The 15,550-nt window shown below is 37.0% G+C and overlaps 1 protein-coding gene across 4 annotated transcripts in view; it reads right to left on the minus strand.

Annotated features, from left to right (window-relative positions):
• The window catches only part of asap1b (ArfGAP with SH3 domain, ankyrin repeat and PH domain 1b), a 65,912-nt gene that overhangs the window by 10,998 nt on the left and 39,364 nt on the right, over window positions 1-15,550 (minus strand). For 2 of the 4 annotated variants that reach the window (XM_058376887.1, XM_058376885.1), the window contains exons 13-25: window positions 14,832-14,901; window positions 14,541-14,628; window positions 13,993-14,041; window positions 12,164-12,327; window positions 7,275-7,408; window positions 7,100-7,191; window positions 6,778-6,964; window positions 6,466-6,551; window positions 5,524-5,639; window positions 5,061-5,128; window positions 4,493-4,600; window positions 4,159-4,378; window positions 139-207 (exon numbers count right to left, since the gene is read on the minus strand). In XM_058376887.1, the coding sequence (XP_058232870.1) occupies window positions 139-207; window positions 4,159-4,378; window positions 4,493-4,600; window positions 5,061-5,128; window positions 5,524-5,639; window positions 6,466-6,551; window positions 6,778-6,964; window positions 7,100-7,191; window positions 7,275-7,408; window positions 12,164-12,327; window positions 13,993-14,041; window positions 14,541-14,628; window positions 14,832-14,901 (1,451 nt within the window). The remainder of the gene's footprint in view (window positions 1-138; window positions 208-4,158; window positions 4,379-4,492; window positions 4,601-5,060; window positions 5,129-5,523; window positions 5,640-6,465; window positions 6,552-6,777; window positions 6,965-7,099; window positions 7,192-7,274; window positions 7,409-12,163; window positions 12,328-13,992; window positions 14,042-14,540; window positions 14,629-14,831; window positions 14,902-15,550) is intronic. The other 2 variants (XM_058376886.1, XM_058376884.1) reach the window with 1 other exon arrangement.

Below are 15,550 nucleotides of genomic sequence, written 5' to 3' on the forward strand. Positions count from 1 at the left end.
CACTGTAAATGCTACAACAGATCTGCTTTTAAATCACAATGCAGTGGTTAGTGGGTTAAAAGTCATTTCACTAGCGGTACAGAATCAGGATTAGAAATTAAATCAAGGATGCGAAAAAGGCATATAGGCAATAGTCACTGATGTATGGCCGAGTGCTAGTCACAGTAGCATAGTGTGAATGAGAACCAAGGAATGCCAGAGTAGGAGCTGTGAGAGAGAGAGAGAAAGAGAGAGAGAGAGAGATAGATAGAGAGAGAAAGAGAAAAAAAGAGAGAGAAAGATAGAGATTTTCCATAGAGGGTGTCATTCATACAGGCAAAGGCATGAACACAATATCAAAGAAAAAAAAAAAGCTCAAATAAACCAAAGAAAATGTGACATTAGATTAATTTTTTTTAAAAAAATAATAATAATAATAATAATAATAATGCATTCCATTATATGTTATTGCAAAACATCTTTGCTCTTTTTTTTTTTTTTTTTTTTTAATTCTTCTGCCCCCTTACTGCTGTTCTAGTCTTTAACATTTAACCTGACACTGCTTTGTTGCACACTGGCTATTCTCTGCCCTGATGATGCATTAACTACATATATTTTCACTTCACTTAAAATGAAATGTGCTGACGAAGATGTGTATACTAAGCAGTGTTTACTCTGACTGAATCTCTCTATTTTCCTGTCTTTCCTCCACTCTCACTGTCTCTCATCTCCTCCCACTTCTAGTCCTATTTCCTTCTCACTCTCTGCTTGTTTCTCCTCTAATCAGACTAAAGCTATTGTTTTCTTGAACATTGGCCTGTTCTGTCAATATGGCATTATGTAAATTATTTAACCTAAAGTCAAGCATTTAATTGTGCAGTATATGAAGTTACTAAACACATAGCCTTCTTAATACTTTGTTGTTTAAAATAATAAATGTTTACAAAAAGTGGATTTAACAAGACATCAAATATCTGATCATTTAAAGCTGCCTTCAGATGATGCATCTGTATATGATATGCATTTGGGTCATTATGAGGTTGCAGAAGTGCTCTATTATCAAGACGTTCACTGTACCTTAGCTTTTAAACCATTCAGTAGTGATGCCGCTTATTACTTTTTGTGCAGCTGTATCAGTCATTTGCAGTCTCCTATGAAAGTACTTGGGTGAAAAAGTATAGGGTCAGATAAATAATAAACAATACTTGAAAGTAACAAAACTTGAGGTGAAAAGCTTAATTGAGGTAAAATTCATGCAAAATTGGGTTAATGTCTGGTGAACAACTGGGACAATCTAATACCTTCCCCCCTGCCCTGTGGACTGGCACTATGCTGATGTCTCTGTTCTTTTTGGGTTTTACTTTATAGCTCTCTCACAGCATTTCTCATCAATTGCTGCTGTTTTCCTTGCCCGACCTGTTTAATGTGTGTGTGTTAGTTTCTTTGTTTTTCAGTCGTCGCAGGTGAAACTCAATACTTCAACCAAGATTAGACATTCTGAGCTTCCTTGCTTCTCTTGCTATAATCCTGCCTTCACAGCATATTGATGCAAGAGTAGACAGCACCCAAAACAATAGACTGGTAAACAATCTACAACATCTAGTTGCGAACATTAGAGGACCTGAGCTTCCTCACAATGTAGAGTCTGCATTTCCACATTCCCAATGTACCTTCTGGGTCCCCTATCAGCATGCTGAGCTTGTCCATCTCATTACTCACATTCCACATAATGACTATTGGAAATAAAGGCTTGATCAGTCTTTTCTTTGCTTTCTTTTTGAATCCAGGCTGCATCCTCTGTAAGGTATGGTTTATCAAATCTTTTTGATAAACCATACCATCAAGTTACCTTTGTGTGATTTAACACATCTAGATGTAAATATTAGCAAATTATATTCTATATCTAAATATCAGGAAATTAAAGTTATCTGATCTAACTTCCTGAAATTCTGATCCCTCATCTCATATTCATCTCTAGATCTAAAAAGAATTGGCTCTGCCGTTCCAATACTTTGTGAAAAGCCAATAATTTCAGGTGGCCAAAATAATTATGTGAAGTCCTAGTTTTGTAAAATTCTTTCTCTACAATGGTCTAGAGAAGCAACTAGCATGAGTGATGGGTAAGAACCTTCAAATGCTTAACTGTGGCTATAAATAAAAGAATGTGAAGAGGTTATATTGTGCTTCATAGTGGTGCTTAACTTTACTGCAGGAGAGGACTAGTGCCACAGTCTGAAAACAATTAAAATACAATACATAGGTTGTGAAGTGGGAAGATTGGACGCAGATTTCTCTGTCCATTAACAGTCTTGTATGAAGAGCCTTGAGTTAAATGATTTAAATACAATAATTTAAATACATTGGCACAACAGATCACATCATATCATTTGTGTTTATAAAACTGAAGTGACTAACCTACAGACAGATTTTTTGTACAATGTGCCATTTATCAAGCTGGATAGGAAGGATTTTCACTATTCATAAATAATTATTCATGGTATTCATTATCATTTATGAATAACACAAGAAACTTAGTTTTCAAGAAAATCATGTAATTTAAATATTTTTTAAAAAAGCAGCAATAATCTACTCGTGTGTATACACTGATCAGGCATAACATTATGACCATCTGCCTAACATTGTGTTGGTCCCCCTTTTGCTGCCAAAACAGCCCTGACCCGTCGAGGCTATGCTGTGTATCTGGTACCAAGATGTCAGTAGCAGATCCTTCAAGTCCTGTAAGTTGCGAGGTGGGTTTTCATGGATCGGACTTGTTTGTCCAGCACATCCCACAGATGCTCGATTGGGTTGAGATCTGGGGCATTTGGAGGCCAAGTCAACACCTCAAACTCTGTGTTGTGCTCATTAAAGGCCACAGCCATCATGGAATACCATTTCCATGAAAGGGTGTACATGGTCTGTAACAGTGCTTAGGTAGGTGGTACTTGTCAAAGTAACATCCACATGGATGGCAGGGTTCCCAGCAGAACATTGCCCAAAGCACGACACTGTCTCCGTCGGCTTGCCTTCCTCCCATAGTGCATCCTGGTCCCATGTGTTCCCCAGGAAAGTGACGCACATGCACACGTGATGTAAAAGAAAACGTGATTCATCAGACCAGGCTACCTTCTCCCACTGCTCTGTGGTCCAGTTCTAATGCTTACGTACCCATTGTTGGCACATCTGGCGGTGCACAGGGGTCAGCATGTGCACACTGACTGTTCTGCGGCTATGCAGCCCCATACACAGCAAACTGTGATGCAGGGTATATTCTGACACCTTTCTATCAGAACCAGCATTAACTTCTTCAGCAATCTGAGCAACAGTAGCTCATCTGTTTGATCGGATCACACGGGCCAGCCTTCGCTTCCCATGTGCATCAGTGAGCCTTGGCCACCCATGACCCTGTCGCTGGTTCACCACTGTTCCTTCCTTGGACCACTTTTTGATAGATACTAACCACTGCAGACCGAGAACACCCCACAAGAGCTGTCCAGCCATCACAATTTGGCCCTCATCAAACTCGATCAAATCCTTACGCTTGTCCATTTTTCCTGCTTCTTACACAGTCACGGAGGACAAAATGTTTACTTGCTGCCTAACATATCCCACCCATAATATTGAATACATTACAGGGTCAACATCCACCAAATTTCACCAGCTAAAGGCCCTTGATTCAGAACAACATATACACATACAGGACATCAAATTCTTAACTATTAACTTTTTGAATTTACAAGATTCTACTCCATCAGCTCATTTACAGTACGTCTCATTGTATGCATTTTAATTCAAAGCTGATCCAAGATTTTATTTGTATCTATTGGTGTTTTTAATTGTTATTTATTATTTATATTTTTTTATAAAAATATTTTCTTATTATATTATATTATAATCTTATTATTCTTTATTTTTTTTACTTTTCTGTGGAGGTGAAATAAAAGTTCTGCACAGAAAACACCTGAGCAACCTCCATTCATCTTAACACTTAATGCATCCTTAATAATAATAATAGACTTTGAGTGTTTTCTGGGTCACAGGCCAAAGACAACACAGGATCATGTAGTCAGAAAGACATCATCTGTAGGCAGCCAAAGATCATTTATAAACAGATACAAAATTTTGTTCTTGCTGTTCACATAATGTGATTGACCAGTTCACACTTGAAGCCTACTTTACCTTTTCCTGCATTCCTAGGTGGCAGAGGTGGTGCATCACTCACAGGAGAGGAGGGACAGTCGGTGGAAATGCTGTACACCTGATTGGTGAACATGCCATAGGAGAGGCGTGGTTTGTCACGCTGGCCAGGGAAACCAGGAAGGGAGAGCTTATCATGAGGAGACAGGCTGGATGAGTGACAGAAACTCTGTGGTCTCCGATCCTTCTTAATCGGGCTTGGCTGAAGAAGAGAAGAGTGAGCCAAAAGTATAAGCATAATCATGTATGCTTTTAGACTGAAGATTTCTAATTTCAAAGGATGGAAAATTACAAGCACAAATGTGAAATATCTTACCTTGTCATCAAGATCATCATCACTCTCATCCATTTCCTCCAGTCTAAGATTCCAGTCATATTCAACATGAACCTTTGGATTAAACTTCCCTTCTGCAGCTTGCATCAACTAAGGGGGAAAAAACATACCGACACCATTTATTTTTCTGTTCTCTGCTGCCATCTAGTGGCAGCCTTTAGTCTTTAAATTCTCCTTAATTTCTGACAAGTAGCTTTCTCTCTCTCTCTCTCTCTCTCTCTCTCTCTCTCTCTCTCTCTCTCTCTCTCTCTTTTTAAATCTCATTGAGTACTGTCTTCAGCACTTTATAGAATTGTTATTTTAGTAAATCATTATTTTATCTTACATGTCCACACAGTTCTAAAGTATACTTAAATGGTTTAAAATGAATACAATCAGAAATTTTTCACATAGGGGAATTTAAAAGGGGTCTTTTAATCTGTAGCTGTGCACAGGGCACAAAAGTCCAACAGGTAGCTGCTAACTACTGGCTCATATAAGATCCTTCCTAAAATTCTTCTGTTAACTGCTGGTTAGATGAACACTTTAACAGCATTATTTTTTTACTTACTGCCTCTGCAGACTGGTCGATCCTCATCTGCCTGGCAATATCCAGTGCCGTTTCTCCATTGTGATTGGCTGTAAGCAACATGAGCAGACAATGAGAAGTTAGCTGTACACAGACAGCTACTGTCAGTATAAAACAGTGCTTTAAAATCAACAGTAAGCAAATCAGCCTTCACCCTTCAGACATGGTCATGGTCAGTTTGGGACAAAATTATTATAATTCTAACCATTTTTGATAATAACCAGTACTAACCACCTTAACATTTTGCAATCTAAACCTAAATTAAATTTTATTTATTTTATTCACCGATGAGGAAAATGGAAAATATCTGTATATAAAAGCAAAATTGCAATACGTTTGGTGACAAAAAGTCAGCTTGTGGACTCCTAATTGCTGGTGATGTCATTGTTATTGTACATGCAAAAATCTTTACTGTATGTGTTATATGTGTGTGTGTGTGTCTCACTGATGTCTGTAGCAGGTTTGCCTCTCAGGAGTAATTTGAGGCATTCATGTCTTTCGTAGATGCAGCAGTAGTGCAGGGCTGTGTTTCCTCTTTCAGTCTGTTTATCCAGATTTCCACTAAAAAACACACACACCATTTGTAAAGGCAATGTCATAAAACATAACATGAAAACAGTAATATGAACTCACCGTTAATGTGATATAGCTTGAATGATTGAATGTAACATTCAAAAGCTCACTAAGGTATGTTTTTTATATGACTAATGCTGTAACATAAGCTGGGTAAAATAAATCCAAGCAGAACCAGTTACTGAGATGTCAAGAGGATCCAGAGTCTACTCTGGGGAAAACTGGTTGAGATGCACCAGAGCACCTTATACACATGTGCACAGGCATACACACAGGTGATTTTGGCCTGGTTTATACCTGACACATGAACTTGTGTACAAAAACTACATTCCTAGAATGGCACATCAGAAATAAAACATCCTTGCCCATTCTTGTCCAGGTCCATGTTTAGCAGGTTAGCACAAGTTTGTTTGATGTGTAGTTGGCCAACATGTAAAATTAACATCAACAACTGCAAAACTGAACTAAAGCGGTAAAGTGGCAACATTATCTCTGGTGACACCTTGCTGTTTCATATTACTCCAAATGCTATTTTTGTTTGTATTATTATTATTATTATTATTATTATTATTATTATTATTATTATTATTATTAGCAGCAGTAGTAGTAGTAGTATTTGTATTATAATTACAAACAGAGTTCGTGACCAAATCAATATATGCATCAATTCTGAATCTTTTAGACTCAAGACAGAGTTGGGAAATGGATGATTATGTAAAGTCTTACAAATCATTCAAATAATAAATCAATTATTAATTGACACCTCATTTCCCCATTCAACCATGTTGGAAACTATAAGGTGTTGTTCCTCCACCTGTTCTGAACCAAAAAGTCGACCAGGTGCAGTGATGAATGGTCAGCAGTCCTCACGGCGTAGTGCAGTGCTGTCTCTCCACCCTCCTACAAAACATTTAGTCCGGAGAGCTCAACAAAAATCTCAGAAACTACATAAAACCTCAAATTTAATTAAAAATAATGATGTGTTTTAAGGGGTGACAGAGTACAATTATATAAAAGCATTATACAATATTGAAAATAACTGAAGCATTGTAAAATTGTCAGAAATTTGTTTACAAATCTGTTTAAACACAAGAAATTTAACCATACAATAAGTCCATAGACTCACCTGTCCTCCGTCGGGAAGCGGCTCTGTAAGTTCCACCCCTTCAGCATATACTTGGATGAGAGCAAGCAGGTCACGTGATCTGACTGCATCATACAGATCGCTCAGCTTCACCACTGCAGAGCTGCACATCTTCCTTGCAAATTTATGATCCACATATTTGGCATTTATAAACTCCTTGCGAATTGTCCTAATGTTATAAAAAAAGACAGGATGCGGAAAACAGTAGATGTAGAAAACAGAGAACCTCTGCATTTGTATAAGCTGTTGATTACAAATAATTAATAAAAAGTTTAGTATGAAGAAAGAGCCTTTAATTACTCACATATCACTAGATGGACTAGGCTTTGGAGAGAGACAGGGAAGATTTCCTTCCATAATCTCATTAAAATTACTGTTCCCAACATTCTTGGCCAGCTAAAAGCAGAATATTGAGAATGAATGTACCAGCTGTACTATTTCATGTATTTTATTAGTGATGGAGCAGCTGACTAACCCACCAAGAGTTCTGAGGTTCCCAATTTGTCCAGTTCCATTGACTGAATGCGAGATATGTGTACTCCCATCTCCCTGTGAATGCCTGAACACTCGATACATGTCAAGATGCCAAGGTTAGTTGACAACCATTTTGGATCTACAGGAAGAAAGATAACACGAGCATATTAACAAATCAGGTCAAAAAGACTTGTGTGTGTGACCTCATTTTGAGGGCTTCATCTACAAGAAGTCTTTTTGAACTCATCAAATGGTAGAGTGGGCATACAGTGAGGGTATTTTAATACTGAATAAGCAGTTAGACACTTTTGGTTTTGTTATTTAATATATTGACAATGTTTTTTGTCTTTGTACTTATAAATATAAACAAATGAACAAATACAAATACATAGGTACTTTGTTACAACGGTGTTGCTGGCAATCACAGCTGCACAGCTTCTACTGTAAGATTTTTGGCCCATTCCTCTTGATAAATTATCTTTAATTTCCCAAGGTTACGAGGGTCCCATGATTTTCCTCTACAAATTTTCTCTGGGATTCCAATCATTAGATTAGCTGTCCTCACCATGAAAGTCCTTCCTGGGTTTTTAGGCTGTATGTCTGGGGTCACCTTTATGTTGAAACATTGAAACTTCTTCCCCAGATTTAGTATCTTTAGGCAGATATCACACATATAACTCTTCTTTCTTCAAACACAGAAAGGTGTGTAGCAATAAATTGTCAAATTATTGCTGTTTTTGTTTTGTCTGACCAGAGTATATTGTTCTCCATGAGTTCTGACCTGAGTATGTTTTCCAAAAGAGTTTAGACAAACATTGTTATATAAGTGTTAAATAAGTAGAGCTTTATGGGCATAATTCTAAAAGATACTTGGTACAACAAACAAACAAAGCATGGCAAACATTCAGCTTGTTCAGTGTGTTGAGAGCAGGAAATTTAGTCATTCTTCCTCCATCTTTTGTAATAGCTTTAATTGTGTTGTGTGTATTCACTCTCTGATGGAGAACGCTGCAGCATTAGAGTGGGGTATACTGTAGAGAGAGTGTCTGGATGCCTTAAGTGATGTTAGCAATCTCACAACTCAGGCTTTAGAGCCCTGAAAGTGAGATAAATGGGTTACATCTGAGCAGCATAAATATAAAGACAAAGCCACTGCTATGGCTCACAGGAGCCTCACTCCTCTCTGCTTCACATATCTAACAGGTTAGCACTCCTCAGCTGAGTAACTTATAAGAGCTTGGGTTGCCAAAGGCTCTATCTCAAGGCACATAAAATTAGCCAAGCCTTTAGGGACACCAGCAGCTTTAGTTAGATTTATATCAGAAGCCCGGGTCCCAGACCTAGCAGGAAATATAAGGGTCTCAGGCAAGTATAGATTTTCAAAGATATTTATTCAAGTAGGAGCTAATGATATATGCCTTCAGAGGTCAAGCAGATGTAAATGAATAAAGGCATGGTCAAGTGCAGTAATATGCTCTGACCCCATCCCAGTATGGTGTGCACTGTAGCTTACAGCAGTTTTGGTCAGTGAACTGCTGGATGCCCTGGTGGTACACTGAAAGTAATGTGGGCTTTATAGATAATTGGAGCATGTTTAATGGCAAGGTTGGCTGGTTAGGGTAGGAGAGTGTCCATCCCACTTGGGAAGGTGGTGCTCTCATTTCTTGCAGCATAGCACATGGTATCAGAACAGGCCTAAATATTATGTGACAGGCTATTTTTGTGTTAACTTGTAAACAATGTCAATATCGAAGTCATATTTTGCAATAAATCAATTTAAATTCACAAAAACAGCATGTTAATTGTGGAGTCGAGTTAACCGATTTAACACAACAGGTTTGATGATTAAAATCAGTTATTATTGTCAGATTTCGTTCATTCATGTGGATCCTGTTATTTATCAGCAAATTGTTACTTACAAGTCCAGTGGCACATACCGTGATGGTCTCAGCAAGAATGACAGAGTCATTTCATTAAAAAAAGAGAACCCCTTTGATATTGGAGGTAATATTAATTTTGAAAACAGAGACCTGAAGTTGTACTGGACTTTATGTGATTAAATAATAGTATTTTATTGCATTCATATGCAAATGCAATGGGAAATATTAAACAGTATTTTACTATGAAACACTACCTGCACTAATGAGAAATGTCACACAAATGTCCTCATACTGGTGCAGCAGGATAGACTCATTCACTGATTCGTCAGCTTGGTAGCTTTATTCCTGATGCTGTTGAATCCCCAGCAGCTTCCAAGTTGAATGGATATGACTTTATCCTTTATCCAAACTACTTCAATTTGTGCTAATAGATTTAAGTTTAAGTTTATATGTACATGTTTGGTGCTAGCTGTGTGCAGAATCAATTGATGCACAGCCGTATTAAACTGTGTGATGCGTGTGCATGCACGGAGGAGTGCGATTTGTCCAGTGAGCCAGATTTCGGTACAACATCGGAAAGGGGGCGAGCGTCTATGAATTTGAATGGGATGAAATTTATACAAGTTAATTGAGTTAATTTGATTTTATCAGTTTTGAACATATTCTATGACTCTTATGGTACCAGTAGCACATGAGCTACGTGTTGGGGACCCCTGCTCTAGATAACGTAGCTCCACTTAAAAGAAAAATAGAGAGAAAAGGAACACCAAGAAAGACCACTAAGAAAATTAGCAGTATTTTAAACAGTGTGAAATGAGCTACCGAAAGTCTTTGTACTGCCATATCAAAGTATACCCTAACTTGAAATTACCCTAAAATTAACTTGTAATAAGAGCACCCGAGAAACATGCACACATTATTCATATGTAGCTGTAATGACTTCATGAACCATTTCAAAGTCAGGCTATAAACTCATAACCAGACAATTTGACAAACTGACTGCAGACATTACTCTATCAGGATCAGAGATTGGAATATTTATACACCCCTTAGATAGCCTGGAAGAATTTCACTGATTTTCTCATCAAAATGGTCAATTTGTGAACTAGATGCCTTCACGACAGATACTAGCAGATACACTCAAACCTAATAATGAATAACCAAGTAATGAATTCTACCTTGTTCTTACCGCTAGGTTGGATTATTGTAAAGTCTTACTGTCTGTATGTGCCAGTAGGAGCATAAACATATCCAAAATGCTGCACTAGAGTCCTTACTAGAACCAGAAGTTATGACCAAATCACCTCCATCTTTTCCACACATTAGCTCCAGTCAAATTTTGTACTGATTATAAAATACTGCTCTTGAACTATAAAGCACTGCATGATCTCATGCTGCAGTAACTGAGTGATCTTTTACTAGCTCTTGTACTTATATTAGTAGAAGGCTATTTGTTGGTATCTTGAATAGTGAAGGCTACAGCAGGGGACAGAGCTTTCTCTAACACAGAACCAGATATGGAACAGCCTACCAATAATTTTTTTGTGGGACTCAGACACTGTCTCAGTGTTTAAGTCTAAGCTGAAAACATATATGTTTAGTCGAACCTTTTGTGAATATTTTTTCCTTAGGTAAAACCAGATCTGGCTGGGTTTTTTTGGGTAAACTGATGTTTGGATGTCCCGTTCTCACACGGATTTGTTGACAGTAGAGCTGCAGGCCACTTTATGTGGGGCAGACGGCACTTTATGTGGGATGGACACACATCACGTCTGTATTACCTTCTGCCACTCCCTTTTAGTTATGCTGTCATAGTTAGTCTTGTCGGAATCTCTGCTGTCACTCAGCATGCAATGTATATTGTTCTTAACCATTATGTTACATTAAGCATACCCCAATAATCTCTCTCTCTCTCTCTCTGACTAGCTCTCTCATTCCATTTCTGTTGTGCCACACATTCAACTCCTAAGATACCAGTGATCCTGACCCCTTCTGCTCTCTGGACGTGCCTGATCCATCCTGATGCCCTACTTCTGGTTGGAGTTCTTATCACTTGGAACCCACTTACTGAGGATGGCCCACAATTCTCTAAAGTTAGTCTAATATTCACAGGAGACATGGGATTGCTGTGGATAACACCACTTAGAAACCATTAAGATGACACATGCGATAACATTCATATACAATAATATGAGTAACCAAAACACTGCAGTAATGGACTGAGAATGCATGAGAAGGCTAATAATAATCGGATTAAAAAAAAAAACACAGTGTAATCTTTGGTTTAGTGAAGTTTTCAATAAGATGTTTATCAACCATAGAAGGAATCCTGTGTGTCATTGCTTTTTAATGGCTAGTAAGTTTTCAACCACAGGAGTTTATAGGACAGAAGAATTTGCGCTTTCCAATTTCTCTATATGAAAAGGTTCACGCTTTCTGACTTACTAACTTCAAGAGAAAAACCAATAGAGGGTGGTGAGACCTGTGTATATTTGTTATAAGCTAAGTGATAACTGGAATTAACTTGTCTTGTGGACATTCTACAACATTAAATGTAAATATAAACAGTGAAAAACCAAGACATGTCAGCAAATCACTATGGAATAAGAAGAATAAAACACTGCAGGACATGCTGTTATAAGGAAAAGCCAAGTTTGGCATTCACTTTCATTAAAATAGCATTCCCCAACATGTTTTATTCCTTACATATTATAAGGCATAAAGTATTCCTTGATCTGGTTATAAAGTAATATCGGTTTCCTTTTTGGCCACCCTGTTACTGAAAAAATGTGATCACAAATGGCCACTGAAGATGCATTTTAGACACAGAAATATACCATATGTGAACAGCTACCAGTCTCAGCTGTACACTTGTTAGATCTTGTTAGGTTGTTACACCGAAGACATATTAGCATTGGCAATTAATCCATATCTAAATTAATCTTTAAGTCACTTATAATTGATCATTCTCCAGCTACAAGGTTACAAGAATGATCTCACACACACATACACACCTGCAGCCCCACAGTCACAGCAAACTTCATTGCCAGGGATGCGCAGAACATCCTCAATGATGGCTTTAGTCAGATCCTCCAGACCATCTTCTCCTGCTGTCTGCTCTCCTCGGAATGCCATGTTCAGTGCCTCTTCTTTACTATTAGTTAGCACTGAAATCCAGCTGTAAGTGCAGAAATATAGGATAACAACCACACAACATTTCAAATGCAACTATAACCAGTTATGATTACATTACAACATTATATTTTTTCAGCATGCAGCTATTATGAACAGAACCTAGCATCCCTGCTTAGTGACATAAGTTAATTGATTGATTGATTTTTAATGCTGTGTCAGCCGTGAGCACAGGGTAACAAATACAAGATATACAATTAATAATACTATGAGACATTTTAACTTAATACAAAACAAAAATTTTGGTTCAGGTCACACATTCCTAAATAATTCCATTAGACATGCCTAATAGTATAAAATGCAGTTTAGTAAGATGTGTGTGATAGTCAAAGGGATTTGACAGGAAAGACATAATGGGGTAGCTTCACCTATCAATAGGGACTCATTTGCAAGTCTTGAATGATCCATTCTGCACCTAGAAAGCATGACTTGGCCGTGCCTAGACTTGAATTTAGAAGAGGACATTCTGTTTATACCCTGATTCATTCATTTTATAAAGTTTATTATTGTTGCATTCACAGTCAGTATATGAATAGGAGATGCACCCTTTCAGTTTTAGCTTGACCTTAACACTGCCTTATTGAGCTCTAAAATATAACAACATATATACGCTAAAGAATAACATATTCCGGGTCCACGGGATGCCGGTTCAGGATTTTAATATAATTACTTTCTGAAAATCTATATTGTTTATCATTTATGAAATTTTAGACCATGCCCATCCCCAGATAGAAAAACAGATATGATAATTTTGTGCACAAACAGCTATAGATGAGCACCTACAATACCCCTATAGGTGTAAGGCACCTATAATTTAACCAAATACAATGAATATTGATTTTATACACAGCGGGGTACTTAGATAAATGGTGAACCAGTCCAGATTTTCAACATACAAATATCTTGAAAAATAAGAATATAAAAAGCTACACATCTAAAAAAGCAAAAATTGCAGTATGTTGTTTTTATGACAACTGAATAAATTTTACTCAGTAAGTGCTGCACCTGTGATAGTTCCCATGACTGGGATAAAGAAAAGCTGTTAAGAGACATTTTTTTTTACTAGGACAGGGAAGAATTGCTAAAGTGTTGATTTGGAACAGCCTTAATAACAGACCTCCAATAGCTCAGCATGAACCTCCACAGCAACACACAGTCTCAGCAGGAGAGATCTGAAACAAGTGTGTGTCTGTGTGTGTGTGTGTGTGTGTGTGTGTGTGTGTGTGTGTGTGTGTGTGTGTGAAAAGGAAAACTGAGATTGAGATTAGATGGAGTCTGACTATGAATAAGTACAAAAAAGAGGTGTGGGGGAAAAAAGATCCTGTGGATCCAGTGAATGACTGCTTGACTAAGTGAGAGCCTCTCAGGGTTTGCGGAAAACAGTCTTAACTGCTACTATTGCACTACATTTCATATTCAGAAAATTGCAAAGTGCAAAAGTAAAGTAAATGCACAAGTAAAATAAAAGTAAAAAGGTAGCAACAGCTAATGGAAAATTGGCATTACTCATCATTAAATTTTTATGAGACTGGATTATGCAGTTTACATGATCTTATAATAATAACTCCTATTTATAAGAAGTAAAAGTCACTTGGATAACAAAGACTAGTAAGATAATATATGTCACTGTAAATAGGTTAAATATACTTACATTACAAACTCCTGTTCGTCTTCAGCCTGAAAGTGATATGTTCGATTATCTACATTAAGAAAGAAAAACATAACACTAAAACATAGTCCTTTGTATGATATATAGGTTTGCTGGAAAAAAAACATCTTGGTCAAATTTGTTGGCCAGAATTCAGAAACAGTGGTATCCAGTGGGGTTTAAAAGACCATACATAAGAAAAAACTAAATCTATACTCGTAAGTTGTATGTTGTCCTTTGTTTTACTTTTTCATTCGTTTTTCTTTAAGATGATTAATGTGTTTGTTATCAGTTGTTTGTTATCAGTGACTGTTATAAGGGCCAGTATACTACAGGCAATGTAGTCACTAGAGGTACTGAACATGTCTACTTTGAGAATCTACTACTGAAAACTGTGTGGCCAGTGCTGTTGGTAAACTGACATGATTAAGTAGCTACATACTTTCATTTGAAGCATAGAATATCTGCCTTGAGAGTAACTCTTTATGCTTTGTTATTTTTCTCAACTTTGGTGTGAATGGAAATAGGTGAAAGAAGTTAGTTGTTCTTACGAGAAATGAGATCAAAACACTTGCGGTCTTCAGTGCTTGGCTTGACCTGACATGTGAGCAGGTTCAGTTTGACTGGTTGCCTGTTGGACTGTTATCACACACACACAAACAGACATAGAAATTCAGCAATTAATTTGGTTATAGAATAACAACTTTGTTAATAATAATAATAATAACTCTGTATATTGATACATCTGGACTATGGATGCATCTTTGCTACTATAAATGAAAATGTAATTTTTACCAATCATCCAATGGGAAATTTGATTGTGTGTACTGTTCCTAACGTACCGTGGCATGAGAAATAGTGAGAATTCCTCCTTTCACTGAGCACTTCCTTCTTTGCCATACCTTTCGCAGCCTGTAAGGACAAATTAGACCATTAACCATAGACATAACTGCTAGAGTTTGCAAAAAGGTTTAACCTTTCTTTGACATAACTGCAAACATTCCACACCACAGCTTACAGCGACAAAGCAAACAATTAAGAAAAGTTAACTATTAAAATAATATAATGTTATAACTGAAATTATAACATGAAAATATTACAGGCTGCTACAGCACAAATACAGTTATCCTATACACAATCAGGCACTACAGGATTCTACATTTCAGATCTTTCATTTACTAACTTTTAGGTACTCAAACGAGAGTCTTTTGGCCATCCTCAGCATGAAGCAAAAATCTAAGCAGGGTTGTGTATTTTAGGTGCATTAAACATAATTCTGAAATAATGATTTTATATTATAAATATTATTTTTAGTCTGAACTTCATTCATGTCCAGACTGTTTGTTTTTTGTTTGTTTAATCAAATGTACTTTAAGTATTACTAGTATTTTAATTACTTTATGTGCTATATTCTAATGGCTTTTGTTTTCTTTGTGAGCACATTTTAAGAAATAAATCCATTGTATAGAAACTGAGTGACAAAACAACTAGAAAACCAGAACAATTCAGCTCTACCTGGGTTGGTAGGGTGAAGGGTAATACATGCGTCCTCTAAGACATC

The sequence above is a fragment of the Hemibagrus wyckioides genome, linkage group LG23, assembly GCF_019097595.1.
Source record: "Hemibagrus wyckioides isolate EC202008001 linkage group LG23, SWU_Hwy_1.0, whole genome shotgun sequence".
Lineage (NCBI taxonomy): Eukaryota > Metazoa > Chordata > Actinopteri > Siluriformes > Bagridae > Hemibagrus > Hemibagrus wyckioides.